At 40.6% G+C, this 27,810-nt stretch overlaps 1 protein-coding gene across 2 annotated transcripts; it reads left to right on the top strand.

Annotated features, from left to right (window-relative positions):
* Positions 1-356: 356 nt before the first annotated feature.
* On the top strand, positions 357-23,973 carry HSPH1 (heat shock protein family H (Hsp110) member 1). Of its 2 annotated transcripts, XM_042014167.1 has the most exons (18): positions 357-615; positions 1,598-1,655; positions 7,497-7,637; positions 9,317-9,439; positions 10,580-10,679; positions 11,459-11,592; positions 12,066-12,310; positions 13,164-13,392; positions 14,320-14,426; positions 15,658-15,791; positions 17,814-18,019; positions 18,815-18,946; positions 19,667-19,804; positions 20,221-20,346; positions 20,889-20,996; positions 21,094-21,213; positions 22,414-22,575; positions 23,112-23,973. In XM_042014167.1, exons 1-18 carry the CDS (start codon positions 509-511, stop codon positions 23,310-23,312), a joined length of 2,571 nt encoding a protein of 856 aa, XP_041870101.1. In that variant the 5' UTR covers positions 357-508; the 3' UTR covers positions 23,313-23,973. The 2 variants fall into 2 exon arrangements, with proteins under 2 accessions (XP_041870101.1, XP_041870102.1); XM_042014168.1 differs by lacking the exon at positions 18,815-18,946.
* The last annotated feature ends 3,837 nt before the right edge of the window (positions 23,974-27,810 follow it).

Here is a 27,810-nt window from a genome sequence, read left to right on the forward strand (position 1 = left end):
GCAGCACAGAGGGGAGACACTTACAACAACGTGACAATCGGCCCTAGAGATGTTTCCCAGTGTATTAAGGTAGGGGCATTGCCGCGGAGAGCCGCTCATCTCCCGTTCTCCCGCACATTCCAGGCAGCAGGAGCCTCCGCCTTTCCCGGCCCCCACCGCCTCCTCCGCGCGGCCCCGCCCCTGCCCGCCTGGCCCCGCCCCGCCCCTCGCGGGGCTGGCGGCGTCCGCGGTCGCCATGGGAACGCCTGACGTCACCGCGTCCCGCGCCGCCGATTGGCGGGAACTGTTCGAGAAGGCGGCCGAGGGCGGAAGCGGAAGCCGCACGTGGAGCCGGTGAGTGGCTGCCGCAGTTTCTGGAAACTTCGCCTCATTGTCATATTTAAAGCGGCGGCGGCGCCGCTGGGTCCCCTCCCCGTCCGCCCGCCCGCGCACGCTACGAGGACCGGCGGCCGCAGCAGCACCGGGAGCGAGCCGGGCAGAGCGGGGGCCTCCCTCTGGCGCCGGGGCCATGGCCGTGGTGGGCTTTGATTTGGGCTTCCAGAGCTGCTACATCGCTGTGGCGCGGGCCGGCGGCATCGAGACCGTCGCCAACGAGTTCAGCGACCGGTGCACGCCGTGAGTGAGGGGCGCGGGGCGCGGGCGAGGGCCGGTCCATGCCCGGCGGAGCGCCCGCCGTGGAGGAAGGTGCTGGAAGTTTCGCGGTGGGGTGTGGGGGGTTCCCGCTCTGTGGGGCCAGCGCATTTCCCGGCACTCGCCGCCTCCGTACGGGTCCCCGAGGTGTGCCGGGGGGCAGGTACAGGGTGGCGGGGCCGGGCGGCAGCCCCCTGTGTGCCCCCCGATCCGCTGCGTGCCCGCGTGCTCCCCCTTCCCGCCCCGACCCGCTGTGTCCCCCTATACCTCCTGGCCATCCTGCCCCCCCCCAGGTCCCGACCCGCTCTGTTCCCCTGTGTACCACCCTCCAGCCCCTTGCTTCCCGGTCCCGACCCTCTCTGTTCCCCAGCGTCCCGGTCCCGAGCCGTTCTCTGTCCCTGCTCCCCCCGGCCCGGAGCCGGAGCGCGTTCCGCGGGAGTGCCCGGAGATGGAGGGCTGTGCGGAGTCTGCTCGGGTCGCGGTGCGGCGGGCGGGGAGCGCCGGTGGCGGCCGCGCGAATCCCCGTGGGGGCAGTCCCGGTTAAGTGGGACACGGGGAGAACACTCTCCGACTCACGCTGCGGTGGGATGGACTCTGCCAACTGCTCCAGGGCAGCTCTCCTTTAGTCAGAGGTCAGGTGGAGAAAGCCTCTGGCTCAAAGCAGGAGTTAGTTAACAAGTTAGAAGCAGCCAGGCACAGACGGGTAGGGTGTAGTCTGGCTTGAGCTCTGAATTGCGATCATTCTGTTTTACCGTTTGGATAAGCCATTGTGAAAAGTCCTGGATTTGAGCCAAGGCTTTAAGATGGATAAAAGTCTTCCTGTAGTTTTTTTACTGCAAACTGAAAGAATGACACTTTGACGGAAAGACTTTGGTGTTTTATTTGCAGTAGTAGGAAATGAATCCGTGACAGTTCTTAGTCGTTTTCGTTGTCAGGACCGGGTTAATTAGCCTGTTGTTCTTTCCAGGTCGGTGGTTTCATTTGGATCCAAAAACAGAGCTATTGGTGTTGCAGCTAAAAACCAGGTAGGTCATTTCCTGCAGCAAACTGTTGAAGTACCAGTGGGTGTAAAGAGAGTTGGCTAGGTGTAGTTGAAGCTGAACAGCTTCAGTTTCTTGTTGAGCCTTTTATTTTAGAAATGCTGCACTATGCTGCCATGCTTTCTTCAGAGAAATGTAGGATGTTTTTGCTAGAATGCTACTGCTCTCTCTTTCATAAATGTAATATTTTCCAGTTGAATGTGTCCCTTTTCTGACAAGTTAAGGTCATTAGGTTTCTTTTCCTAATGATTTTATATAGGATTTTCCTTGTACTTGAAGGAAAACATTTCAAATGCTGTGTATCATTTTTTAAAATTAGATGTAAGGGGAGAGGTTTGGCTCAGGTTGTTAAAGCTATTTAGGGTACCTTACTACCTTTGGATTTGCTGTAAATTAAATACCTCTGGTTTTGAAGGTGCAAGTCCTTATTTTGGATTTTTTTTTTTTTTTGATTGAGGTGCTCTGAAAGATTGAATGTTTTCTTTGTTAAAGTAGTATTTTCAGTTTAGGAGGAGAACTTAATTCCAACAAGTCTCAGAATATCGAAATGTAATGGTTAAATAAATCCTTAGGTATTGTACATTGTTACATAACTGCTGCTGGGAGATCAAGCATGCAGCCTCCACTGGCCTGTGCATCTCTCTCATGTAGTAAAAGGACTGCAGAGGGTTTCCATGGAGAGAGCACTAAAGGAGACTTTATTCCACTGTAATAGCTCTCCTCTTAATTTTGAATAGCCGAGGCAGTATGAATAGTTTACATGTTCACAAGCACATGCACATTCAGTTACAGATTAACATTTGCAGTAATGAAGTAAATACATATGTTTGTGTTTTTTCCTTAAATTTCGTCTTAGCATTGCCGAGTTGACTGCTGACATTGTTGCAAGTCAGAAACTACTATGATTCATTAGTGTGCAAAAATGAGTTGTTACTCAAAATGGCAAATGATCTGAATCCTATGTACTCTCCAGCATGTTTCAGTATTGTTAGATTGTTCCAGTAAATGCTGGAAAGCATGAAGTAAGCTGAAAGTGGATTCTTAGATTGCATTTACAAATATGCATTTGCAGTGATGAACACCTGTGACTTTAGTTACTTTCAAACTGACCTGTATGATGTGACTATATTGAGTCTTTCATGCCTGGCTCTCCTAGCAGTTGAAGCTAAGTATTTTTGCCAGGAGAAGAGAATGTGATACTTAAAATGATAAAAGATGACAGATCATTTATTTCTCTAGTTGTAAGTGGTCCAGTTTGACTGATGACCTGAGATGTGAGTTGTGTTTCTTTTGTAAATGTGGAAGTTTCCTGACATGGACAACTGAGAGTTACTTTTTTGGTGTCCTAGGTTGTAGTAGCTACTTAAATCAAAGAGTACAATGATCCTTTTCATTAAAAAAAAAGCAAACAAACAAAGTCACACAAAATGATAAGAAAAAGGTTTTGACTGGTGACTTCTGCAATGGGATTGTGTGAGAGAGCTCAAATTACTCAAAGGTGCTCTCTTCAACATTTGAGAAATTGCTGCTGGAGCAAATTTACTGAGAATTTCTGTTACCTTTAGGTAAGTGTGCTAGCACTGGAGATGAGAACAGTATGTTAGTTAACAGACCATAATTCTCAGCTTTCTTAATTGTGACTAAGCAGGAAGATATTAAAACATGCTACAGACCTAATGGCATACAATTACTCTAAAAATATCTTAAGATTGTTCTCTTAGAAAAGGCTTTGAGGTTAATGCTAAATTAGGCTATAAAAGCTTCGAGTGTTTGCGCTTCTCTGCCCACTACATGGTAATAATTCCTGCTGCTACATTCTTCAGCCGTACAGCTGTGAAATACGTAACATTCAAGTACTCTGAAGTTGTGGCTATACAAATAAATGAAACCATGCTGGGAAACAATCTTGGACACAGGAACCTAACTACTCGATCACATTAAAGTACTGAAATAGTTCCTGGCATGATTTTTGGCCTGTGCTAACTTGTGCTCGTACTATTAATTGCTGAGCACTTTTTGGTGATTAGAATAAACCAAGGATGATTCTCACTAGGGAGTCCAAGTGTGACATCTTTCCACAGACACAGCTGTCTGAAAGTTACTGTTTGTTAGTGGGAGCATGGCCTCCTTTTTTGTCGGAGAGCTTTTCTGCAGGAGACCTGTCCTAGTTGAGTAGTTTTCTAATACAAGATGTAGCTCAAATTCTTCCATTTTGTGGTGGAAAATTTTATATGCAACAAGGAATTGATGCTTTTCTTTGAGGGTAGTGAATGTTAGAAATCTTTCTTGATATGCTCAGCATTTGAGTTGCTATCATGCAGTCTGTTGGTGCCTGCCTAAATCTATCCTGTAGATAATAACACACTTTTATAATTTCTCTCTAATAAAATAGGATTAATTCTACTCTGAGATACTTGCATTGTCTCTTAGGCTGCTCTAGTTGTCTGGTTTCTGTTGTGCTTTGCATTTCTGATAATGAAGGCTTCTCTACGTCACTGGTTTGCACTGGGGAGCTTGCAGTGTAGTTTAGCATACACTTCAAGGTGATGTTGTTATCAAAAAAAGTTCCAAGTTGTCTGTGCACTGTATTCTTCTTTGGTCTAGTGCAAGAATTTGAGTTGCTGCTAGATGAATGTGAACAAGGAAATGAAGTGGTTTCAAAGTAGCTCAGGGAGGAAAAAGTAAGTCTTGAAATGTATGGGGACACTTAAGCTTGACCTTTAGTAACTAGAAGAGCATTTGTTTGCGCTTAATGTAATGATGTTTAAAGTGGAGGTAGTGTGGCTTGGGTTGGAGGGCCAGTTTACAGAGAAACCAGCTTCACATGTAGTTGCAATCTTTAATCATTTCAATTTGGTCTAAGTTCTGTCACTCAGTTGTAAGGTGAGTGGCTCTGGCTGCCAGCACAATCAGCGGCAGAGTGCTCCAGTGCAGTGCACGGGGGGGTTTCCTAAACTGCGGGAATGTCACGGGGAGACAAGAGCTGCTACTGCAGTGGCAGTAGCTCATGGCTGGGTGGGGTGAGGAGCAACAACACTGGTTTCCCCCACATATAAAATAAGCCCTTAGGGAGCGCTGGTGACCAGGGTGTGGCACAGCAGTTTGCAGGAAGGGTGCTGCGGCAGTGCCAGCCCGACCAGGGAGCAGTGGTGTCCACCTGGCAGAAAGCCACGGCCCCGCTCAGCTCCGCAGTCAGCATGGCTGGCACAGCTGCCCAGACAGCTCTGCCGGGAACACGCTGCCAGTGTGGGGTGGCAGCTGTGAACACAGCTGTGGGAGTGTGCCCGAGTAGAGGAGCTCTTCCACTTAGTGACAGAGCTCTGGGGGGAGGTGAGCAGGTTGAGAACTATCATGGAGTGTGAGAGAGAGAGAGATGATACAGCGGGACTACACCCTGCCTTCCCTGGGATGCACCTGGGAGGCAGGCACGACACATGATACAGAGGATTCCTTCCTCTTCTCTCCACCTGCTGGAACACAGTGACTTGGAGGGATAGGGAGCAATGGTGCCAAGTTCCTGGCCAACACAGCAGGCACATCTCCTCTGTGACTACCCCACTTCCCCAAGTGTCCTGGCATAAGGGGTACAAGGCTCTGCAAGTAGAACTGAGTAATAGTGAGGATGGTGGTTCATCTTGCATGGGGCTGTCACCAAGATTAAGTTGGCCTATGTCAAAACTGCTTCCATGAAGAAAAAAAGACAGGTCACTGCCATAGGAGACTCCCTTTGGAAGGGAGCAGAAGGCTCAATATGCTGGCTGGAACCACTTCTTGGGGAAGTCTGCTGCCTCTCGGAGGTCTAAGTTCCTACCCTGGTATGGCTCTCAGATAATTATCCATTATTGGTTTCTCAGGTTGGCAGTGATGAGGTTGCACCAGGTAGTCCAAGGGCAATCAGGAGAGATTTCAGGGCCTTGGAATGACTGCTTAATGGATCAGGAGCACAAATAATACTATCATGTGTTCTCTATCCTTCCAGTTGCAGGAAATGAGGGAGGAAACAGAAGGAGCCAGCAGAGCAATACCTGCCTCTGAGCCTGGTGCCACTGGCAGAATTTGGGGACTTTGATCATGGGTCAGTTTACATGACAGCAGGACTGCTAGCAACAGGCAGGGTACACCTGTCTCAGTGGGGGGAAAAGGATCTTTGCACAGGAGCTAGCAGGGGTCACTGAGAGCTTTAAACTAGATTTGGAGGGGGAAAGGGATACAACCAAGTTTGCTAGAGATAAGCCTGGGGGGTACAACAGCAGTATTTGAGAGAGTGTTCTAGTGAGGTCCTTCTCTCTGCTGCCTCAGTGGAGATGGGATGGAGATCCATGTGGCAGCAGTGACACAAAGGTTATTATTGATGTTAACCATGGGAGCTCCTGAGAATGGTCACGTAGAAACTGGGGCTTCTCCCCGCAAGAAAGTGGCAGGATGAATAGCCCAACCGAAGTGCATGTACATCAGTGCCTGCAACATGGGCAATAAAGAGGAGAAGCTGGACACTACTGCACAGCAGTAAAACTGACACAGTTGCCATTGTGGAGATGTGGTGGCATGGCTGGCACAACTGGAGTGTACTCCTAACTGGTTAAAGACTGGCTGGATAGCCAGGCCCAGAGAGTGATAGTGAATGTAGTTAAATCCAGGTGGCAGCCCCTTACCAGTGGTGTTCCCCAAGGCTCAGTACTGGGGGCCAGCCCTATGTGATATTTTAATCAATGACCTGGAAAAGGGGATCGAGTGCGCCTTCAGTCAGTTTGGAGGTGATGCCAGGCTGAGCAGGAGTGCTGATCTGCTGGAGGGTAGGATGGCTCTACAGAAGGATCTGGACAGGTTGGATTGAAGGGTTGAGGCCCATTGTATGAGGTTCAACAAGTTCTGGGTCCTGCCCTTGAGTCACAACAACCTCACGTACAAGCTGGGGGCAGAGTGGCTGGGAAGCTTCCTGGTGGAAAAAGACCTGGGAGTGCTGTTTAACAGTGGCTGAACACGATCCACAGTGTGCCCAGGTGGCCAAGAAGGCCAGTGGCATCCTGGCCTGTATCAGCAATAGTGCGGCCAGCAGGACCAGGGCAGGGATTGTCCCCTTGTACGCAGCACTGGTGAGGCCACACCTCCAATCCTGTGTTCAGTTTTGGGCCCCTCACTACAAGGACATTGAGGTGCTGGAGTGTGTCCATTGAAGAGCAGTGGAGGGGGGGAAGGATCTGGACTGCCTGCCCTATGAAGAGCAGCTGAAGGAGCTAGGATTTTTTAGCCTGGAGAAGTGGAAGCTCAAGTGTGCCCTTATCACTATCTATAATACCTGAAAGGAGCACAAGTTTTACCAGGGGAGGTTTAGATTGGCTATTAGGAAAAAAAATTTTCACCAAAAGATTTGTAAACATTTGAACAGGCTGCCCAGAGAAGTGGTGGAGTCACTGTCCTGGGGGATATTTAAAAGGTGTGTGGATGTGGCTTTTGGGAACATTGGTGGACTTGGCTGTGTTAGGTAAATAGCTGGACTCTATCTGAAAGGTGTTTTCCAACTTAAATGATTCTATGATTCTAAATTAGTTGACTAAAGTAGTAGGCTCTGTTGGTCATGTTATTGTTCACCCAGTTCTGTCAAGGTTTCAGAGATACTTTTATAATCCTTAATAAGTAATGGTCTAACTTATTAATGAGCTGATAAAAAGTACCAGGCAGTAATTACCAGCGTTAAAAGAAAGAGCTGTGACAAGGGAGTTAGCAGTTGTCTGAAAATTTGACCTGTGCTTGGGGACATACAGAACAGCACTGAACATTGCGGGCTGATTAAGAGTGGTTTTCTAACTATCCTGTATTTCTTTACAGCAAATTACTCATGCCCACAACACTGTATCTAACTTCAAGAGGTTCCATGGCCGTGCATTTAATGATCCTTTTGTTCAGAAGGAAAAAGAAAAGTTGAGCTATGATTTAGTTCCCATGAAGAATGGTGGAGTTGGAGTAAAGGTAAATCTGCAGTGTATCTTTCTGGGTTGTATAGCTAAATCTGAAGTCTTGCATTTCAGCACCTAGTCATGAAAATATGGGTTTCTTTTAACTACCCTAAAGGTGGGTCGTTTTAATCTTTCTGTTAAAGAAGAGCTTGTCTATGAATAGACAGCTTCATCTTTAAATAGTGGATGTTAACTATCAAATTAAGGTTCATTTACGAATAATAAAAAGTTTCCCTGTTGGTAAATTGCATATCCAGCTCAAACACACCAGCAGAAAAACTGCTAAGATAATTACAAGGTCATATGGTTTTACTTCAAAGTATGACTTTCTGTCACTTTTGTGTGGAATGCATTGCAGCAGGTGGTTACAAATGCTTTAGAAAATAGTCAGAACTCTTCTTTAGGATAATTGCCATAAATGACGGGCAAGTGTGTCTTTAGTGGCCTGCCTGAAGTAAGTTACTTGTGAAGAGGTGTTCAAAACCAGCTCCTACCACACTGCAGGTTTGGCTGTTGCTTGCATCAAGGACTTCACTGCTACAATGTCAGCTTTTCCTAGAATAGGTACAGTTAATAACATTGTCCATTTACAGAAATATATACAGTTCTGATAATGAAGTCTTGCTGGCATAACAGGGTAGCTTCACTAATGAAGACCTTAGCTTGAACTGGTCCCTCAAAACTTCACTGTAGATCAGTCCTAAGTAGTGAATAAATCACAGAATTAGCTACACTAGAAAGAATATTGACTGGAAAGGTAGTCAAGCTTTACAAAAAAAGAGGTTATTTTTCTTTTGCTGTTTGTGACTTGTGAGGTTAACAGATAAATTCAGACAGAAATTTTTGGTTTCCTTTAATCAGTGTGTGTAGGAGTCTAGTGTTGGGAGTTCACTACTATGTGGTATTTTTCCTATTTTTATTAGACTGCTTGGAGAATGAATTAGTATTTATTTCTAGTTAACTGTGGTTCAAAAGCTTTAATAATTGATTCAGTAACATTCAGTAAGACTGGGAGGTTCAGGGAACAACTTTTCTATTAAAACCAAAATGCTTAATTTTCCCCCAAATTGTACTGAGTGAATAAAAGACAAGCGCTACTTTCAAGTATCAGTTGTAACATGTTATTTCACTTCATCATTGTCATGTATTCTATTGCACATTAAAAATGGTGATTCAAGAACAATTTTTGGTAAGAGAGCAATAAATAAACTTTTTGCTGAGCTTTATCTTGAGCTCTTGGTTGTTTTATGTGCACAGATGAACTGTTGTTGAACAGTTCTTCCTTTCAGAGACTCCTCACATATTTGACCAGAAGGATAAAAATGCCAAGGGAAAATAGACAGCAAGTAGGTCTGGACATTTTTTGCATTTGGCAGCAGTTTGAAAATTGATGGCTATTTTTACTTAATGGTGTGCCACATTTTAAACTTGTGTCACTTTTGGCCCTTTCCTAGCCATTTCCTTAATCTATGGAGTTGATACAGTTCTTGCTGTTTTAAGACTGTGAGAATGGAATTATTGCTTCTATAAACACTCAATTGGGAAATTAAATTGTAAAGTGAAGTTCTATAATGAAATAATGAAGCATGTCATAATTCATAGAGATTAGCCAGCAGTGTATCAAAAAACATTAAATGTATGTAATTTTTCCTCCAATTGAACTGATGGAATTATTTCACCTATTCTATCCAGGTCATGTACATGGATGAGGAGCACATCTTCAGTGTGGAACAGATTTCAGCTATGCTGTTGACTAAATTAAAGGAGACTGCAGAGAGTAACCTGAAAAAACCAGTAACAGACTGTGTTATTTCTGTAAGTAACTGTAGTGCACAGGAGCATTGTCTTTTAACTTCAGCTATCAAGGGCATTTTGTTTCTATTCATGCAGGGTGGAAAAGAACTCTGCTAAGCACTTACAAAGGGATTAATCCTAACTAGCTTTAGAGCTTTTGTCTTAAAGAAATCCCAGGGCTACTTCCATATTCCAGACCCTGACTAACTTTGTACTAATTATTCATTAAAGTAAATACATATGTTTGTGTTTTTTCTTGAATTTTAAACAATTTGGTAACAACTTTGATAAACAATTTCCTTTGTTTATCAAAATTTGCTGTCTGGCAGCTGAAAATTTTAGTTTGTCCTGTTTATGTCCATTCTTTCAGCAACTTTGTTTTGCTTTTTTCAGTGTTATGATTGTACAGAAAATGACCTCAGATCAAGAGCAGTCATTCCATTGCAAAGCCCTGAGTATAAAATAACACCTGCCTCTCTGTTCTCAATGACTCTGAACAAGTCTGTCTCATGTTGCATCTAGGCATATTTAGCTCTTGTTATTATTAGAAATGTTGATTCTCCAGTTGATACCTGGAAAGCTAGTTCTTCATGTGTCCCTGGGGACATCAGGAGGCACTGTCCAACATCAGTGCTAGACATGTGCAGAAAATTTTCCACAGCGTATTCCTTCAGAATTTCTTAGCACTTTTTGCCCAAAGTAATTTCTGCCAAAATAGATTCTCTTCATTTGTTATCCCTTATTTCTTTGCATCTCTCATAACTGTAGTATTGCTGTACATTTTTAGTTCCCTCTTTACTTTCTTGGACAGGAGTACACCTGCTAGTTCTGATTAGGGTATTCCATGTCACTGTCTTCGTAATACCCAGTTTCACATTTTGGGCCAGCACTTAATGTTATTAGCATTTGTATACAAATAACTCATTTGTTTCTTTCTTGCTAGTGTGTGCTCATGTAAACTAGCTGATGCACATTTAATTCTATCTCTGATTGAATAAATATTTTAAGTGTCAATTCAGTATGGTAGCTGCATTTTAGAGGCTTGCAGTAAGCATCTTCTTCAAAGAGGAGGAATAGATACAATTTTTAAATTAATACTTTAAAATAGTATAATGTCTCATTTTCTGGAAATAACTTTGTATTCTCACCTACTTTCTTCAGGTTCCATCATTTTTCACAGATGCTGAAAGGAGGTCCCTTCTAGATGCAGCTCAGATTGTTGGCCTAAATTGCCTTAGATTAATGAATGACATGACAGCAGGTAAGTAGGATAAAATAGCAGTTCCTGCAAATGACAGGTGGGGTAGAGGGTGCATTTAATTACACTAAGAAAAAGGGCTGACTTGAAAAGGCAAACATGAGACATGAATATTTGAAAAACTTTCTGCTCTTTTCTTGATTTAATGTCTTCTGTGTGAAGGGGTAGATAAGATCAAGCTCCAGTGATAATTATCTCCCTGAGAACTTACTTAGGAGTCACTGCATGTGCCTGGACTACTTGTTCATTTAGTGTACTGCCCAGATGTACAGCTGCAGGATTTAGGCACCCTTAAAGGAAGTTCCTTGATTAAACATCAACACCTCATAGCTTCCAAGGCTTTTTCAGTATAGTCAGGGTTTTAAACACACACATGGCTCTGCTCATCATTTCTACAACTCTCAGACAGAACCTTCCTGCCTGGGAGATACTCATTGGAAATACAAAATTGGATTTGGGTTTTGTTGTTAAGATGTTCTATGCCTTTGATTACTTTGCAAGGCAAAAAACCAAAAAAACAAAAAAACCCAAACAACCCAAAAAACCCCCGAACAAATGCTTAGGGAGCATATTACATGACTAAGGGAGTATGTTCTGCTTCTGAGATCTTATAGCTTATATTAATGGAATAAAGCTTCCATGAAGGTAATATACCTTGCGTAGGTGTATGTCTGGATTTGTCTTGATGCTTTTGATCTTATAGCTTAATGTTCACAGGGATGTAATGGTATGCCATTGGAAACCATAGACTGTGCAGATAATACCTGACACTTCTTTTGCAGTGGCTCTGAATTATGGAATTTATAAACAAGACCTTCCAGCTCCTGAAGAGAAGCCACGGATAGTTGTATTTGTTGATATGGGGCATTCTGCATTTCAAGTGTCAGCCTGTGCATTCAACAAGAGTAAACTGAAGGTAGTAAGATTAAATGGGAATAAAAGGGTTTATAAGCGATTAGAATCCAGTAGCCTGCCAATCTGCCTTGTTTTTTAAATTCTGAAATAATGTATAGAAAGTGGCAATAAGTCAAAAGTTGAAGGTTTTCACCAGTGTCTTTCACTTCATTAGAATTGTTTCAAACAGGCTGTACATTTCTTGCAATACACAAATGTAAGATATATATAATACAAGTGCTGTAATTCAGTTTGTTTAATCTAAATGAATGTGTGTATGGATCAAAATTTTGAATATTTAGGATTGTCACTTAGTTACTTAGTCTTATTTCCTCCTTAAAAGTGAAGAGCAATTTTTGGTTGGTGTGGTTGTGCATTGGAAGATAGACTGATGTGTCCCCAACGTTTTATTGAGGCAAGGGCTTGCTGATATTGGAAGACTGCTATTGCCTTTGATTTTGAGTGTAAGACTTAATAATTGTTCTTTCAAACCAGGTACTTGGCACAGAATTTGACCCTTTCCTCGGTGGGAGAAACTTTGATGGGAAGCTGGTAGATTACTTTTGTGCAGAAATAAAATCAAAATACAAACTAGATCCGAAAACCAAAGTTCGGGCTCTTCTTCGTCTGTATCAGGAGTGTGAGAAACTGAAGAAACTAATGAGTTCAAATAGCACAGACATTCCCCTAAATATTGAGTGTTTCATGAATGATACTGATGTATCTGGAAAAATGAACAGGTGAGTTCTGTTCAAGACAGGCATTTGCTTTGATGGCCATATTTTTTAAACATATTTTGAAACAAGTTTTTCTGTGTATGAAAGAAACTTAATGTGCTAAAGTTAAGTGTAAGTGCTGAATAGCTGTGGCATTTTTGTAATGCTAGAATAGCTAAGGCTGTGAAATGTATTGTTCAGCTACTTGAGTAATGTTTCAGTGCAATAAAGCATGCATAAGAAGCTTGGATTCTTTTTGTAGAATGATACATTCTTAAAACCATGGATTGATGCATGCAAACCAGAGGGCTGGCTGCATATTTAGGCCTTCTGCATATTTTAGGTAACCTAAATCCCATACTGCTCTTGAGACAGCAACAATTGAAGCTTTGTTTCTTTTTTTCTGTTTTTACTGTACTGTGGATATTGGTAGGGAAATGGGGGGCAGAAACAGTGCTTATGGGAGATGACATGATTATGGTCCAAGTGTAAATGAAGTCTCTGTCTCTTGCACACTGCTAAGAGTGACAGGTTCTTTTTCTTCCAGTATTTAGGCAACAGCTTTTCATTATAAAGGAAGTGTCAGTGCTTTCTGATTTCTTATCTGTAACCTCTGCTGAGAGGCAAATATATAGCAGCTGCCCAAACAAAACCTTTATCTTATTTAACTATGTTGATAGTGGCCTAGGAAAATCTGTAAGCAGCTGTTTGTGTACTGCCTTGTCTAAGGTTGTCTCTTTGCCCTACTCACAGGAGTTTAGCTTTAAGTCTCTTTGCAGTGTAGTTAACAAACCTGGTCAGCATTGGTTTGGAAACAAATACCAGGCACGATTCTGGTGGGACAGGCATTCTTTAGTTAATTCCATTTTTTTCTTAGGTCACAATTTGAAGAATTGTGTGCTGACCTGCTGCAAAGGATAGAGATGCCTCTGCTTTCATTAATGGAACAAACACAACTGAAAGTGGAAGATGTAAATGCTGTAGAGATTGTGGGAGGAGCAACCCGTATTCCTGCTGTCAAAGAGAGGATTGCTAAATTCTTTGGCAAGGATGTCAGTACAACACTGAATGCAGATGAAGCCATAGCTAGGGGCTGTGCTCTGCAGGTATAGTACTAGCAACACTTGATGAAGTTAAGATATATTTCGTGGTAGCACTTCCATGAAGAATTAGTCAAGCAGTTATGAAAAATTGTAGAAGTGGTGCATTTTAAAGTACCCAAGGGAACATACATGTTCACTAGGTCTTTTTATGGGACTGTGATGTTTAAAAAAGTCCAGAGCAGTCTTCTCTGTTGCAGTACTTTATCGATGATGCTGGGTGTATTCTGTAAGCAGTCCATTCTCTTCTTCAGAAGAACATGATCTAGGGTTCTTTAATGCCAAAAATTTAAGTTGTTGTCAAGCTGAAAGATATTTTTACTCAACAAGGTATGAGGAGTATCTATGGAGAGCCCAAACTCCTGCAAGTTTTAATTTTCTGGTATCCAACTTGCCATCAATGTGAAACAGGCTTTATTCTGTCTCCCTCCCATTTTTACTGTTTCCAACTAGTAAACTGTATTTTACAAGCAAACCTCTCATTCTGTGTTCTTCTTTTTCTCCTTTAACTTCATGCCTTATTTCACCCTGTCCTTTGACTTGTTTCTTTATCTCACTAACAGCTTCCCATCGCCAGCAATCAGTTGTGTTCAGGGAAAGAAGCAGGACCCTTTAGATAAACACCACTTCTTTTAGGACTAAGCAGTGCCATATTTCCATTCTTTACAGTCCTGCTATTTGCTTAGAGAGTTACCTTTGTTCACAAGCTACAAAAGGCCTGCTAACACAGCACATAAACACTTGTGTATGAGATTTCTGTTCTCTTATGATACTGCATTGAAATTAAGCATTGAAATAGTTCTGCTTAATAAAGTCAACACAGTTTTCTTGTTCAAGGATTTTTTGTTGTCTTGGCTAGTGGAGTAGAAGAATGAACCAACTTTAATGCAAGTTTTTTTGTTGTTGGTTTTTTGTTGTTTTTTTTCTTTTTAGTGTGCCATTCTTTCTCCAGCTTTTAAAGTGAGAGAATTCTCTGTGACAGATGCTACACCTTTTCCAATATCTTTGCTGTGGAACACAGAAGCAGAGGACACTGAAGGGTAGGTAGCTCAGACTACGGTTCTATGAAGCTTTTGACCTTCATAATTCAAGGGCAATGTTCTTGCTTGCATTTAAATCAGGATCTTGGCATTCTGATGTAGAAAACTCATAGGCCATGTACCCCAGAGGTGGTTGACAGGGGAGATTGTAAAGACATGTTGAAATTTTAACTGTGATTCCTCATATGTATAAATACAAAGATTTTTAAAAAGTAAGTAAATGAGCTACCAACCAGTATCTTGTCCTGCATTGCCTTTATCTGTTTGTCAGAATTAGGAATATAAAATTAACTAGATCGATTGCTGGGTCCTGATTCCACTTTGCTTTTTGGCTTTTCTTTTTTTTGTTCAAGGTATTCCCAATACCTGTCTTGAGATTCTTGGTTTAGTATTAATGTTATGTATTGTGTAAATATTGTGGGCTTATATGGGTGCTATTTATCTGTCAGAAGCAAGAATTTAACACCTAGCAAAAATTTAACATTTGTACGGGTAATTTCTTGTAGTTTCAGTGTCTTACGACTGACATCTGTTACTAACTGTGCCATGCCTGTGGGAAATGCAATTGCTGTCTAAGATGTAAGGAGCTCCAAGTTCAACTTTTGGAAAAATCATAGTTCTAGAGGGACCTGTTCATACCTTTTTTTCATGTTCTTTGTAGTGCAGCCTTTTTTCTTCTTGTCTGTTTTCCATGGAGGTGCAGGGCCTAGTTGTTCTCTCTCTTGTGAAAGCAGCCTGTGGGTTCACATTCTGGGTAAAGTTCTCACTTTCTCACATCTAGGTTATTGGATGAGATCTTCCACAGTTAGAAGACAAAACCCTAGTTGGAAATTAGAATCAGGCCTGGCATAATAGCGGACAAGCCTTAGAACACGAAGTAAAGCTGGTTGTCTTTCTGTCGTGTCGAGGAATGAATAATAATCTGGTGTCAGGGTTCTCAACTGAGCCATGGAACATAAATGAGCAAGGAATTAACAGGGCTATAATTATCCCTTTGAGACTGAGGAAGGGTGCAAATTATGATTCAAAATACACAAGGACAATTTCTCATTACACTAGAGAACAGTAAATCCTTTTCCTTTTGCCGTACAGTAGTGAAGTATCTTTATTGGAATTGTTCAGAAGGGTAAATGTGTCAAAACATGATGTTTCTCTGAAGAGTTCCAACCCTGTATCAAAACCTTCCAGCTCAAACACACTGCTAAAAGTGATATTTTCCCCTTAATTACAGAGTTCATGAGGTCTTCAGCAGAAATCATGCGGCACCTTTCTCTAAGGTACTTACATTCTATAGGAAAGGCCCATTTGAGCTAGAAGCTTTTTATTCTGATCCTAATGGAGTCCCATATCCTGAGTCAAAAATTGGTAAGTAATTGTCCTGGAAATGGTGGTGTCTCCAATAGAATGATTTGAGAACAAACAGTAACTGTATTGTGGTGCAGTATAGTTATGATGTATGTATTCAGATTTTTGTGTCTGAAGGGCTCAGAATTTTCCCATTCCAGAGGTAGTTGAACTGGTATTTTTTATTTTTCTTGCTTATAAAGTTGCTTTGGCTAAATGAGGAGAAACAAACGATTGCCCACAACTAAAATGTGGTAACTTAAAGATAACTTTGTAACTTTTTTTATCTTCTTTTCTGCTTATCACTAAAGCAAGCTAGGAATAATTGAAACATATCTCCTCATATTAAAAAAAAAAGCATGTCTTGAATAACTAGTTATTGTTCTTACCTGTACCTTCTGGGATTGACATAATGCTGAATAACTTTTAATCATGGATACAGTATATATATATAGTGGCAGCTACAAGACTAGAGTATTGATTTGTCTATGTAACATTTCTAAGCAGCTCTCTTATAGTTTTTGACAAATGGCAGCACTTGACATTGTCGATACTTACAAAGAGCTTACAACATGGTTAGTTAGAAAAAGATGGTAATGGTAAAGACAGGCCAGTTAAATAATTGTTCTTGAGTTCTGGACATGCAATTAAGTGTTGTATGTTTGCATTCCATGTATTTTGAAAAACTAGGGACTTACTACAAGTGCAAGTAGTGATAGTACAAGGGGAAATAGCTTTAAAAACTGCAAGAGAATAGATTTAGATTAGATGTTAGGAACAAATTCTTTACTGTGGGGGTGGTGAGGCACTGGAACAGATTTTGCAAAGAAGTTGTGGGTGCCCCATCCTTGGAGGTATTCAAGGCTAAGTTGGATGAGGCCCTGAGCAACCTGGTCTAATGAAAGGTGTTCCTGCCCACAGCAGGGGATTTGGAACTCAGTCTTTAAGGGTGCTTCCATCCCAGGCCATTCTATGATTCAATGACAGTATTTTGTAGTTACAGAAACATCAGACTTCCTTTTGTGGTTAGCTCTTACCATAAAGACTGATGGTGGGGTTTGTGAGTGTTCAATTTATATGTCTTTAACAAACAAGAAGCTGTTAACAGTTAAAACTTAACAGTTCTGAAAACTGGTAAGAACAAACTGAAAATCAGACTTGTTTCAACTCAGTTGCCAATTAATTCTTTGCTCAGAACAGAATTATTGGTATGACTAATGGGTGAATTAATAGTTCTGATGAGACTGGCAAAAGGGAGAGCAGGTCACATAACTCCAGTATTATTGTACTTACAAGACAAAGGATTACGTTCCTTAGCCTATAAAATAGGCAGCTAAAAGCTTGTACACTTGTGGTTTAGATCTGCTGCTGAGGGAATGGTGCGTGCAAATGTGTATATTTGGCCTGTGAAATCGGGGAACTTGTACTTTGCAGCTAAGTGAGCATTGTAGTCTCCAGGTCACTCTTATGGTAATCTGTGCATAAGGAAAAAAGTCTGCTGTTAATGTCAAGGACATCTGATTCTTCATTTACTGTTGAACTAATTGTCTGTCTATTAGTTTCACAATGCTTATTTCAAGTATTACAGTAGTTACAGAACAATTAGATTCTGCCCTAGAATAAAAGGTAATGGCAGACTTGCATGGATGTTAGAAGCTGTAAGGAAAGCCTCTAGAAATATTGTTTCTGTTGAGCAGTAACTTTTATTAGAAAGGCGCCACTTAACATTGGCATTAGGCTAAGCCTTTCAGCCCACTAGTAACACAGATAGCACCAATTTTGTATTTACTCTGTATTAGTGGTGTCAGGAGAACCTACTATTTGATTCATAAGATGAAGTTGGCTGAAAAGCAGTGTACTTTGGTTTTGTTGGGGTTTTTTTTCTGGTAGTACTGATTTAATTTGGGGGACCATGAGATTAGCACAGAGGCTTCATCAAATATTTAGAAAACAATTTGTCTATGAAAAAGGGAGATGTTTTCCTGGCTCTGTAATATTACCTACTTAATTCCACTGTGTGAGTTTTGATTCTTTTGGTTTTAGGTAGGTATGTTATCCAGAATGTGGCAGCCCAGAAAGATGGAGAGAAGTCTAAAGTCAAAGTGAAAGTCCGTGTCAATACTCATGGCATTTTCAGTGTGTCCACTGCATCTATGGTAGAACCAGTTAAAAGTGAAGAGTGTGAAGATGTCAGTGTTGAGACTGAAGTGGAATCTCAGGACCAGAGGCCTATTGAAAACTTAAGTGATGTAAGTTGACTTTTCTTGTGTGTGAATGTTCTTACTGATGAAAGTATGTTCTGCTGTTACGTGCTGTGGAAGAAAAATACCTTCACCTAAGGAAGCAAAAGGAGATTAATTTTAATATGTGTGTAGCCGCCAGGAAATGTCTTTACCAAGAACAGGAGACGATTTGTGCTATCTTGAAAGTGTGTGGATTTCAAAATCAGTTACTGTGCAAAGTGCCAAATAGCAGCAGGTGGGTTGTTTGAGGGTGGGATTGCTTACAGCTGCCATAGTTATCCAACTGTTCCAAACAGGAAAACTTGATTTGGATTGTTAGTCATCCATGTGCTTTGTGTTGGAAGGATTTGTATGTAATCCTTTGTATTAGTAAAGTTTTTTGAAACTTTTTGTGAAAGAGAAAGCTGAATTGTTTTCTACAGCATTGAAGGAGAGGGGAACACTGGGGAATAACGCACATTGTTATAGTCTACTTGATGTTTTAATAGTTTTTTGAGGGGGAAAAGGCTGAAAAGTTATGACTCAATAAATTAAAAGCCCCTTTTTGTAAGAGGAAGTGGTAATGTGCACACATGCACACAAGTATTGTGCAGCAAGCTGGCACTGGTAACATTTTCATGAAGTCCTTCTGAACTTGCTCCCAGTCTGTATCTCCATAGCTGAAGCGTATGTGTTTCTGCGTGTGCACAGAATGCTTTGTAGGGCACTTTGTACTGTATGTGCGTCAGAAGTGAAGTGCCCTATACCTAAATGCAAGTGCACATGCCTTCTACATCCTTTGTGCCTGGGCTTTCATTTCAGAAAAATATCCAGCAAGAGAACAGTGAGGCTGGAACACAGTCCCAGGTACAAACTGATGGTCAGCAAACGTCACAGTCTCCCCCTTCATCAGAACCTCCCTCTGAAGAAAACAAAATCCCAGATGTCAAGAAAGTGAGTGACCCTTTAACTCTGTTGAAAATGTTATGCTATATAATGGTGGCTTTTAAAATGGTAACATATTTCAGGAGAAGTAAGGAACTTGGTGTTGGAACCTTTTTCATTTTCACATCTTTACTATTGTGAAAAATAATGTCTAAATCTTGTGATGGCTTTTGTAGAGAGTTGGCAAAAGGATTCCTGCAAGAAGTTGTTCTCTACCACTTCCCTCACTTCTTGCAGGGCTGTACATCTAGTTTATTTGGGTTGCAGACATTTCAATGTGAACAGCAGTTAGAGGCCAAGCTTATTAGGCCTGCTGAGGGAAGTTTGGATCAGGAATTCATAAACCTAAGAGGAAATAATCGATGTGAAACATTTGCCTGCATGTTATTGCTAGTGGTTTGGTTCTTTCATCTGTATGAGATGAAAAATACTTCGGGTTAAAATCTTAATCACTGTCAGCATCATTAGTGAACTGCTACGTTAGATGGACACTTCTGGAAAATCTGCAAACACACCATATATCTGTGAAATGTCCTTGCTGTAGCTCAGAGACTAGGATAGGAGGTGGAATCCCCAAAAGGAAAGTGCCTCATGAGTATATTTTGAAGATTCTAAAAGAACATGGAACAACCTTTGTGTGTTCTTTCTCTGAATGTATCTTTCATCACAGTGATACTTCATCAGAAAGAAGTCAGGAAAATTATCTTATTTTTCTTCTTTCTAACTCAGACAAATGAGAAGAAAGGTGATCAGCCCCCAGAAGCTAAAAAACCCAAGATAAAAGTGAAGAATGTGGAACTACCCATTGAAGCTAACTTGGTTTGGCAGTTAGGAAAAGATCTCCTCAATATGTATATTGAAACAGAGGTGAGTTAGTGTGGTTTAGACTTTCTTGTGTGCAGTTATTAACTATTTACGTGCTTTTCAAGGCAACCTCTGTTCTTGTACTGTCACACTGGAGTGTGGGCTTAATTAACAGTGAGCTAATATACTGTCTGCCTTCTAACACGTGATTGACAAATGCTTATCAGAAAGATTGATGTGTCCTTTATAGCAATTAGTATCAGAGCACTGATCTGTGGAATGACATCACAGATTTGTTTAAGCTGTTGCAATCCAGAGAAGTGCAACCTGTTTCTTCAGATGAGCCTACTGTATAATAATGAGAATTTCAGCAGTTAGGTGAAGCAAGGCCTCTGGGAGATTTTACAGGAGCTGTGCTTTGCAGAATGCTGTTTGAACCATCAGTATTTCTTAATTAAAGTGTTTTCTGTGGTATACAGGGAAAGATGATTATGCAAGATAAACTGGAGAAAGAAAGAAATGATGCAAAGAATGCAGTGGAGGAATACGTATATGAGTTCAGGGATAAGTTGTCTGGACCATATGAAAAGTTTGTTTGTGAAAAGGTAGGTTATGGTTTCAGGAACTTCTGTGAAAATACTGATACCAAATATCTGTGTTGTATACCTTGGTCAAGTGTTCTCAAAGCCACCCTGGACATAGCTGCAAAATCAGAACTTCATTTGAAGGATGGCAGCCCCTAACCCAGAACTAGGTTTAGACTTTTCAGATACATATCCCCAAAAAGAAGTTCTGTCACAAATGGAGTAAAGTTTTGTTTCCAGTTAAAGCTGGTGACTGGAAGGGCAAGCTGTGTTGCTTTATGCATAATCAAAACCATGAATTAGAGCTGCACCCCAAGCATTGGCCTAATTGAGGACAAAAGGCTATAAATGCTACCTATGCTGTAGATGTGTGTTTCTCAGTCCAGAAGCAGGCATGGTTTAAGTAACTTAATTAGGCAAAAGCTGCAGTAGAAATTAAATTTTTATATAGGAGGCTAATGATTATAATATGTGTATTTACCACTGTCCTGTTACTTCAAGACAAACCTAGTCGATTGGTGTGTATTTTGATGTTTGATGTGTTGAATTATATTGACACACAGGATCTGCAGGGATTCTCTGCCCTTCTAGCAGAGACAGAAGGCTGGCTGTATGAAGAGGGTGAGGATGAAGCAAAGCAGGTGTATGTAGAAAAATTAGAGGATTTAAAGGTAGGTCTGTCAATATGCCCAAAAAGCAAAATTTCCAAACTACTGTGCTAAACAACATTAATGAATCACATAACCATATAGAAATTGCTTTTTCTAGAAATTAGGTACTCCAATTGAAATGCGCTATCAAGAAGCAGAGGAACGACCAAGGCTGTTACAAGAATTGGGACACAGGCTCCAGTACTATGCTACAATAGCTGGGGAATTCAGGAATAAAGTAAGTGCCCTTTTTTTTAACCACAGTGTTTCAGTGAGCTCATTGGCTGGAGGGGCTTCAAATTCACTTTCAGATGAGCTGCAATCTACTGCTATGTAGGTCACAAATTTAACACCACAAATGTTTCCCAGAACTCAAAAAATCTCACACAGTGTGTCGTATCTTCAGTTGCTTGATAATTTTGGATGTTTTCAGGCTAAAGAGGACATTCTTATAAAGAGTTTAGGCTTGTGGTCTGATTCTTGACCTTTTTAGAACTGATCTGACTGTTTTTTAGAAATGTGCTCCTCTTCCAGTTCTTTCAGGGACAAGAATTATTGTATGGTGAGAAGCATTAGTGTAAAACCTACTTGTAGATAAAGTAAAAACACAATTTTATTATATGTGTGTGTTTGGGGCTTGTTTTTTCTGTGGTGTTTTTTTTTTTGGTGTGTGTGTTTTGGTGGTTTTGTTTGGTTTTTTTAATTGGTATTTGTAGATTCCTTTTTTGAGAAGCATTCCTGTCTGAAAATTTGTTCCTTGGGTTTCAACTTAAAGAATTTTAATAGGACAGCTCACAACACTCAAACTAATCCAGTCTGAGACTTGAGTCAGAAACAATTATGTCCTCACAGCTACAGATTACAAAACTATTAAGTGAAGTCATTAGTAGTGTTATACTTAAAATGACTAGCATCATTGAAAATAGTATATTTAAAACTTGGTTGTATTTAAGTATTCTAAATATGGATTCATCAGTTGTGTTGCTGGGCAGGTTCTTCTCCTGATATCAGTTAATTGTGTAACTGTAGCACTGTAGGGAATGCTAAAGTTGAAAACTCTGATCCTTTCTCTGTACATCAGAATCTCACTGTTCAATCTACATTGGGCCTGGGTAGCCCCTCCAGAATGGGAGGGAATATTTTTTATCAGCCTTGTTAAGAATATTAAATTTTAATGCATGACCTTTTTGTGAAGCTTCTATGCCTTCTGTGAACCAGATTTCTTGTTTATTTTAGCAAAGGAAGCTTTATATTGGCATCTGTATTTCCTGTTGTCTCTTGCTGTAATGGATCTCCCTTGTGGCTAACTTCTATTTAGTTTGACCATTGGAAAAGATTTACAAGTTATAAATAATTGAGATAGTCTTGCTGGCATGACTTGATGACATTATTAACACTTGACATTATTAACTAATACAAAATGCTTGTGTTTGGACAGGATGAGAAATACATCCATATTGATGAGATGGAAATGATGAAAGTAGAGAAGTGTGTTAGTGAAGTGGTAGAGTGGATGAATAATGCTGTGAGTGCACAGGCTAAGAAGAGCTTAGATCAGGATCCAGCTGTGCATTCAAGTGAAATTAAGGCAAAGCTACAGGTAAGTATCATAAGAAACTACCTTTGAAGTTGGTGCTAAAAGTAGACTGGTAGCATGTCCTTTGTCTCCCCCAGTTTCATTTTGCTGCTCTAGTGTTCTCGAAAGGTAGACAGTATGGAGAGAAGGAGATTCAGCAGAAAGCAGAGGAGCTCTAGTATACTAGAGTATACTATACTAGTATACTATACTATATACTAGTATACTATACTAGCTCCACTAGTTCTGTGGAGCTCATTATTTTTTCTTTAGTCACCTTAAAAACTCAGGCTGTTTTTCAGTGTTTTACTGAGAGACAAAATAGTATTGAAAAAACCAGTGTGAAATCCAAAATACTTAGTTGAACTTTGCCCCCAGAACATCAGAAAGTATACCAATTAATTTATTTCAGGGTACAGTAAGTACTTGCCAGTTTGGAGTCAGGGGAACAAATGCAGAAGCCAATTTCAAGCAGTCTTTTGGACGCGGGGCTTTTTGTGCTAGGGAAGCTGGTGACTGCTTAATGTATATTTTGCCCACATCTTTTCCATTTCTTTTAGGAGTTAAACAATGTCTGTGAGCCTGTTGTGACACAACCAAAACCAAAAGTTGACTCTCCTAAGGAGGAAAACCCATTAAGTGAACAGAGTGATTATAAAACTGAAGACATGGGAGAAGATGACAAGAATTCTGAAATGCCTCAACAAAATGGCGAATGTCATCCAAGTGATCAAAACACCATTAACATGGACCTGGACTAAGCCACTGCACTTGCAGCAAATTATTTCATCCCATGACAGAAGATGTTTTGGCTGTCATATGTGATAGGGGTGGGAACGCATTGTTTTGGAAGCTATTTATATTTTTTTTCTTAAGACTTGTCTGGGATATGTTATGTTGTGGGAGGAAGAATAGTAATAGTGTTGGTCATGACTATCCTAAAAGGAAAATTGCCTTGGTAACTTTCAGATTCCTGTGGAATTGTGAGTTCATACTAAGCTTCTGTGCAGTATTTAACCATTTGCATCACTAAAGATGAAAAGAAGCCCTTGCTTTGAAATGTACTGCTCCTTCAAAAGGTTGTAATCGAAACACTCGTAGGCATTTGTAGATGCCAAGGTAGTTTTCTTTTGTCTGGACATCTAATTGGGTATGTCAGAAAAAGCCAGTGTCTGTCCCCTTCATAAGGACTTTCCAGAAGAAATCCTCTGTCCTAAGGCTTTTGATTGTTGCAGTCCAAAGTACTTATCAGGTAATGAGATGGTGAAATGTGTTAGTAGCATGCAGAAACGCTTACGTTTCATCTCTTGCTAAACAATACATTTTTCATGTGGGGTACATAAAATGAAGGAAATGCTAATTCTGTTAGTGTTATTGTGAAGCTTTTTAATGAGCTTTGAAATAAAGTTCATTTTACCGGTATCTGCTGACCTCTTGAGTTTAACTGTTTTCAGTGCTTCTGCTCTAAGTGTTGCCCTCCTCACAGTTTGGCAGGCCATTGCTTTGTGTTCCTGCACAGGAGAGTCACAAACATGCTTAAAACTCTCATACTTTGCACAGAAACAGTTGTGCAGTGAGATGGATGTAACTCAGCCCCTTAGTGAGTTATGCCTCTTTCTTTTCTTTGGCCCAAGGGTTGTAGACACCTGAAAGAACCTGGAAACTTCACAAATATTAGGGCATAGGACAGTGATTGTAACACAGAACCCTATAGTTTAGAAATGATAATCCACAGTTGAGTAAGGTGTTAAAACCTGGTTGAATACTTGGGCCAGGCTCTGCTTTTTGTTATAGACTAAACTGAAATAATGAGGTTTTTCGGCCCATTTGAGTGGCTCTGGTTAGACCTTGGTAAAGATTTTAAAAACTAAGATTTCCTCTCAAGTAAATCTCTGTAGTCTATTGGAGAAGATTTTTTTATGTACTTGGTGCAGGGGAGGAGGCTCTGTGTTAAACATCAAATTACACTAGGAAATATTAGGCACCTGAAATGCTGTGGGAAGAATTTTTCTTGGGAGCATATTCTCAGGGGTGTTAACTCTGCTGATGCATGGAAGCACAGATCCCATGTATAAGCATGGGGCACTAGATGCTTAAAGATCAGCGTCACTAAATGCAAAAGTGTTTTGGTTTGGTTTTTTTAGTAAGGTTTTTTTGTGGCTACACAGCAGTATTTTGTCTGGAACAACAAAACCTAAAGGAGAGAAGAGAAATTTGTGCCTCTGGAGGTACTGAAGAGGGAGTACAGATGAGAGGACTGGTGCTTTCTAGGGCTAGCTAATCCTGTCCAAGGCAAGTCTTTTTCTTCTAGTTGGTGTTTTTATCATCACCCTTCTGTGGGTCTTCTCACAGCCAGGGGCAGGAGCTCCACTACAGTTGTGTGCAGCTTCCCACAGTACAGTAGTGCCCAATTTTCTGCATTGACTGTATTGACTGTATATAACCCATTTGATAACTGGGTTATCAAAATGCAGATCGCTGTTACTGGCTGCTTTGAGCTGCCTGTTCTTCACTTCTGCTGATCCATTAGACATTCCTGCTGTTGCTATTCCCTTCCCTTTTCCTAGAGCTAAGGAATACCAAACTTCAAAACTATGTTTGAGGTGTAGAGGAGTACTTCTGTGTTGGTACCACTCGAGTGGTTTCGTCAAAGGTTAAGTTTTATTAACAGACTACTGCTTGCTTATATTATTACTGAAATGGAAATGATGGTTCTAGCACCATAAAAGATATGGACTTCTATTGCAAAATCAGTAAGATGGCATAGCAGACAGCTTATCTTAATCAGAGGAAAGTTTGTAGAGACATTTGAAGTATAATTCTGTCAGAAGAACTAGTCCTGAATCTACAAAAAAAAGCTTTTCTGGTCCTGATGGGTTCCCACATGTTCAGGTACCTCTCTAGAAGGTGCTGCTCTAATTTTCCTCTAATGAACCTTCATAAAAAGTCTGCAGTGAGAACAGACGAATCTGGAGTGGATTTTTTTTTCAGATTTCTGCAGTGTTAACTATTTCATACCAGTTAATGGTGGGGCAAGTGATTAATCCCTTATGATTAAGTGGCTTATTTAAAGCTTTGCAGTGCTTGGGCTTTACCCTGAGGGAAGGGAGAAGGAAAACAAGAACAGATGAGTGATACTTCTCTCCCTTTCCCCCATTTAATGACTTTTCTTTCTAATATACCTTTTACCAGACACATGTGGAAATCCTGTGTACCAGTTTCACTTTGATCTCAGCATCAGTTGCAGGGAGGTGAGGAGGCTCAGGATGGCCATTCCCTTCATGCTGGCAACATATCAGAAGAACATGCAGCACCACAAGGCAGAGGTTACTGGGCAGTTTAATCTCACTGGCACAAGGGTGTAATGGCCTTAATGTTTTACTGACACTGCACAAATAATAGAAAAATTTAAGATACTGCACAAAGGTTTGATTCTTCTTTTGGAAAGAGAGAAAATGATAACTTAATTCCTCTAAGGAAAGCTTTTGCAATTCTTTTCATAAAGGATTTTTGATGCTGTGTGGTGTTACATTCACATATGTGTTTATCAGAGTTCCCAATTTTATCCAACTCTTTACAATTGCTTTGCTATAGTGGCATTCCTAATAGGGAGAATTTACATGGGTATTCAATGTTTTATTTTTGAGGCACGGCTCTTCTCAAGCTGTGTTCTGAAATTCTTGGGACTCTTGACATATCCTAGAAAAGTGTGTTATAAATACAAACATTTCTTTCTTATTCAGAAACTCAAATGCCCCACTAAAAATGTTTAAGGTGATGTGAGGGGAAAACACTCAAAAAGGTTTTAATCAGATTGCCTTATTGGGTCATTATTAACCTTAGTTACATATATAAGCATTCCTTAACTGCCTTTGTCTTCCCAACATAATAGTCTTGTGAGTTAACTCTGTCTTTATTTTAAAGTTTATACACTCACAACACACATCAGATTGCCTAAAATTCAATCTTGGTCCAATTCTGAGTCTTAGATGACTAAAATTTATGTAAAATACATGATACTTTTCATAAGTGGTGTGTTTTCCTCTGCCATTGTTTTTTTCCAAAAGCTTTAGTGGAATGAAGAACTGTGAGATCATGCACAGAGAAACGTTTTTTAAAAAAGAAATTTTTTAAAAAATATTTAAGCCAAGAAAAGCTTAGAACCACAAAAAGATAAGGACAAAATAAATAATGAAAAAGGGTAAAATCCTAAAATTTATCTATTGTATAACCTGTTCCACACAGGTTTGATGTAGCATGTTTTGATAGACTAACACTACATAGACTGGCTACTAATGAAGTCCAAATGCTACGTTTTAATGCTTGGTCAGGTACCTTGCCCCTCAGTGAAATATTCCTTTTATTATTTACTGCTCCCATTTTGTAATAGGTTTTACAAAAAAAAGGGGGTGTGTGTTGCAAATGATGGAGCCCAAAAAAGATAATTTCTCTGGAATACCAAACATACTTGCATCATTCATAATGTTCTCATTTATCATGTTGTGGCTCTTTATTCCTGTGAATTAGGAGTGCTGGTTAGCTCTGCAGATGAAGTCACTGGACTGGCAGGTGAATTGCTAAATTTGAGTGGAGTTTTTAACTTTGCTGTTACAGCAGAGCATCTGATTGTCAGGGTGTCTACTGCTCTGGTACAGATAATGTTTGTGTTCTATGCATGTATTTATGCTTTGTGTCTCCCTGTGATTAAGCCACAGCACAGCTCTTTGAAAGATATTCCATAAAGAGATAACATGTTTGTTTATTCCATGAACCTTGATCAGTTCCCCCAAACTGGTATTGATTTCAGAAAATGTTAATTCAGAGAGCTTTCAGCTGACTTTCAAAAGTGGTGAAGGAGGCAAAACTGAATAGAACAAAACAGAACTTTAGCATAAAATTTCCATGTTTTGTTTTTGTTTAAAAGGCATAGCAGGCATTAATAAAACCTCTTAACATCTGCAATTTTAGATTTTGGGATGTCTTACAAAGTAGCCTATAGTTCTTCTGGCTGAAGAAAGTAAAATTTTTTGACCGTGTTTTTCCTCCTCAGAACGTAAAAAAATAGAAAAAGCCCAAAGGCACCCCCTGGGGAATGGAGAAACCTCATCCTGTCACCTGTAGCCCCTAGTGATTTAAAATACAGGTGAAGACAAGCAGAAGAGGCAAAAGGAAAGTATAGGTCTAAACACAAAGTGTGGCCCCTAAGTCCAAGCTGTATGGGCTCACCCACCCATGGGTGGTGAGGAAAGGCCACGCTGG

Source organism: Corvus kubaryi, unplaced genomic scaffold (assembly GCF_017639235.1).
Source record: "Corvus kubaryi isolate FWS band 111438036 unplaced genomic scaffold, C.kubaryi_AGA036_p1.0 split1-65, whole genome shotgun sequence".
NCBI classification, from domain to species: domain Eukaryota; kingdom Metazoa; phylum Chordata; class Aves; order Passeriformes; family Corvidae; genus Corvus; species Corvus kubaryi.